Source organism: Oxyura jamaicensis (assembly GCF_011077185.1).
Source record: "Oxyura jamaicensis isolate SHBP4307 breed ruddy duck chromosome 33 unlocalized genomic scaffold, BPBGC_Ojam_1.0 oxy33_random_OJ72850, whole genome shotgun sequence".
Lineage (NCBI taxonomy): Eukaryota > Metazoa > Chordata > Aves > Anseriformes > Anatidae > Oxyura > Oxyura jamaicensis.
In genome coordinates, this window is record NW_023305084.1 from 1 (window position 1) to 3,559 (window position 3,559).

Consider the following 3,559-nt stretch of genomic DNA (forward strand, 5'->3'; position numbering starts at 1 on the left):
GGGGGGGGGGCAGCAACCCCCAAAGTGGGGGGGAACCAGCCCGGACCCCCTCCAGCCCTACAGGAACAGCCCCGGGGGGGGGCAGGGACCTGCACCCAGCAGGACGGCTGGCGGGCAGCACCTCGGGCTTTGTTAATAAAAACATTTATTTTGCATTTTTTTGTTGTTTGTACAGAACCGCCCAAAGCCTGCGATGGGCCGGGGCTGGGCCGGCACGGGGAGGGGGCGGGGGGGGGGCCCAGCTCCGGCTCCGGGGGCATCGGACGCGGGGATTCACACAAACACGGGGGGGGCACGGGCCGGGGAGGAGTGTATCGAGGCCTTTGGGAGAAAAGGGGGGGCTGAGACATTCGTTCTTCACCAGCTGCCCCGAGGGCGTGAGCCCCAGTGGGGGTTGCGGACAGGAGTCTGGACTGAACCCCTCTCGGGGGGCACGGGGTGTGTGTGTGGGGGGGGTTAAATGGCTGCGGTGGGGCAGCCCCACAGCCCTGCAGCGCCGGCCCCCCCAGCAGCGGGGAGCCCGGGGGCTCCGTGTGCGTGGCGCTGGCCCAGGGCAGAGCCAACGAGGGGCGGCAGCCGGGAGGCTGGGGGGGTCCGGGCCCGGAGGGGGGGGGGCCCTGCGCCAGGGTAGGGAGGGGGCACAGGGCAGGTGGGACCCCCGGGGCCGCCTCTGGCGCCTCGCAGGTGGAGCAGGGTTCAGTGCCGAGTCCGTCCCGGGCCCGGAGGCGTCCCGGGGGAGCAGCGAGCGCGGCCCTGTCCCCGTCCCTTCTTTACCCAGACTTGTAGCCCACGAGCTGCATCAGGCCCTTGGTGCTCATGGACTTGGGCCGCTCCAGGGGGAAGCCCAGCGCCCGGCTCCAGATGAGCTGCGAGAGGACGCCCAGGGCGCGGGAGACCCCGAAGAGCACCGTGTAGTACTTCATCTCCTTCATGCCGTAGTACTGCGGGGGGAGACGGGTGTCAGGGCCGGGCCGTGGGGGGCCGAGAGGGGAGCTCTGGGGGCAGGCCCGGCCCGAGGCTCACCTGCAGCAGGACCCCGCTGTGAGCGTCCACGTTGGGCCAGGGGTTCTTGGCCTTGCCCTGCTCCAGCAGCACGTTGGGGACGATCTTATAGAGCTGGGCCACCAGCTTGAACATGGGGTCCTTGGGCAGGTGCTTGAGGGCGAACTCCCGCTGGCAGGTGTAGCGGGGATCCGTCTTCCGCAGCACGGCGTGCCCGTAGCCCGGCACCACCTGCAAGGAGGGGGTCAGAGCCCGGCACGGCCCCGGCCCCTCGCCCCGGCCGGGCCGCACTCACCCTGCCCGAGTTGAGCGTGTTCCAGATGAAGTCCCGCAGCTTCTCGTCCGACACCTCCTGGCCCAGCTCCTTCTGCAGGTCGGTGAGCCACAGCAGCACCTCCTGGGGGCACGGACAGCGGTCGGGGGGTGAGAACGGCGGCACGGACGGACAGACGGACAACGCAGACGCACGCGGAGCTGCCTACCTGGTTGGCGAGGCCGTGCAGGGGCCCGGCCAGCCCGTTCATGGCGGCGGCGAAGGCGAGGTACGGGTCCGAGAGCGCGCTGCCGACCAGGTGGCTGGTGTGGGCGCTCACGTTTCCCCCTTCGTGGTCGCTGCAGGGGCGAGGGGCTGCATTAGGTCTCCCACACCCCCACCGAGGATCCCCACAGCCAGAGGAACGCCTCCACAGGGGGGGGGCAACAACCCCTCCCACCATGCTCCCAGCCCAGCACGGCCCTGCCCCAGGGCTCTGCACCATGCACCCGGTGCCGCCCCGGAGCGGCCCGGGCACATCCCAGGGCCTTGCCCCATCCCTGGCCCCGAGGCAGGGCCAAGTCCCCGCCTGCTCCTTCCCCGGCCGCTCCCCGGCCCCGTACCTGTGGATGGTGAGGTAGAGCCGCATCAGCTCGATGAACTGGGGGTCGGTGTAGCCCAGCATGTTGGTGAAGTTGTGGGACCAGTCAAGGTTGGGGTCGATGGCCCCGATGCTGCTGCCCTCACGGTACAGATTGCGGTAAATCTTCGCGGCGACGCAAGGCAGCTTGGCGATCAGGTCCATGGCATCCTCGTAGACGAACTGGGACAGACCACGGCGAGATGGAGCTGGGCGACCGCGAGCCCCCACCCCCCGGTACGGCACCGAGGCCCCCCCGTACCTCCCAGTACTTGACCCGGTTGATGCCCTCGGCGTAGGCGCGAGCAAACTTGCTCTCGCTGTTGAGGGCAGTGATGGCGGCGCTGAGCTGGGACATGGGGTGCAGGTTGGTGGGGAAGTTGTCCAGCATGGTCACCACGTGGGAGGGCAGCGCGGCACGCTTGGCCCACTCGCGGGACACCCAGCTCACCTGCGGGGAAAGGGTGCTGAGCCTGGGGGCTGGGGGGCTGCCAGCTCACCCCCCCCCGGGGCCCCGGCACGTTACCTGCTCCTGGGTGGGCACCTCTCCCGTCACCAGCAGCCAGAAGAGCCCCTCGGGCAGCGGCTCCTCGCCCCCCGCCGCTTTGGGCAGCAGCTTCTGGCACTCGGGGATGCTGTACCCGCGGAAGCGGATGCCCTGAAAGAGCCCAGAGCAAGCGTCGGCCGCTGCAGCTACACCCAGGCGAGGCAGACACCTGAGCAGGGCAGAACCCTACCTCATCAGGATCCAACACGGAGGTCTCGTATATCAGCCCCTTCATGCCCCTCATCCCGCCGTACACCTGGGGAAGGGCGGAGGGAGGAGGTTACCCGCGGTGGCGCAGCCCGGCAGCCCCGGTGCGGCGGGGATGCGGCCGGCCCTGCTCACCATGTCCACCGTGATCTGCCCAATGGCCGTGCTGCCGTGCTGCTGCCTGAAGTTCTTGATTTTCGCTTGCTCCTTGGGGATCATGTTTGCAAGGACGTCTTTCAGGTTCTGGGAAAGGGGAGGGATCCGTGAGCCCCGGCGCCTGCAGGGGGGCCGACCACACGCCCCCCATCCAGCGCCAGGAAGGGGTGACAGCCGCGGGGGCTGCTCTTACCGTGGCAGCGCTGGCGTGACGGGCGGCGAAGAGGACGCACGGTGCATTCTGCGGGAGAGCAGACACGGGCTGAGTTACCCCGGGTCCTGAGTGCCCGGCCTGCCCCGTTCCGGGCAGGGTTTCAGCCATGCGAGCAGCCCCAGTCCCGTAACGCGCCCCGGCTCTCGGTAGCAGAGCGCAGCTCCTGCGGCAGGAGGAGCCCCGTGACTCCGGGAGATGGAGATCTCCTGTCTCGCAAGGACGCTGCGCCCTGCAGCCAGCGGCTTCCCCGCCCACCCACGCCGAGATCAGACCCAGCAGGTTCAGCCAGGCACCGGGGGGAGGCCGGCGCGGGGCCTCCCCGCTGCGCCTCGCTCATGCACATCACGTACGGCCCCGCCGCAGAGCGGGCTCCGCGCCCCACCGCCGTCCGAGGCGGCTGCCTCTCGCTTCCTTCTCCCGGCACAGCGGAAGCGGCGGCACGTGGGAGCCGGTGCTGCCGGCCGAGCCGAGCCAGGCCGACATTACCGCAGGTTTCCTGTGCGGGGGCTCGGCGTGGTGTGTCCCCCCCTTAACCCCCCC

General features: G+C 70.0%; 1 protein-coding gene across 1 annotated transcript; it reads right to left on the minus strand.

Annotated features, from left to right (window-relative positions):
• Positions 1 to 127: 127 nt before the first annotated feature.
• Positions 128 to 3,150, minus strand: CS (citrate synthase). The gene is made up of 10 exons (XM_035313320.1): positions 2,999 to 3,150; positions 2,785 to 2,892; positions 2,633 to 2,698; positions 2,422 to 2,553; positions 2,158 to 2,346; positions 1,879 to 2,078; positions 1,485 to 1,614; positions 1,298 to 1,399; positions 1,024 to 1,233; positions 128 to 941 (listed from the first exon to the last, which is right to left on the minus strand). Exons 1-10 carry the CDS (start codon positions 3,125 to 3,127, stop codon positions 771 to 773), a joined length of 1,437 nt encoding a protein of 478 aa, XP_035169211.1. The 5' UTR covers positions 3,128 to 3,150; the 3' UTR covers positions 128 to 770.
• Between the last annotated feature and the right edge of the window lie 409 nt (positions 3,151 to 3,559).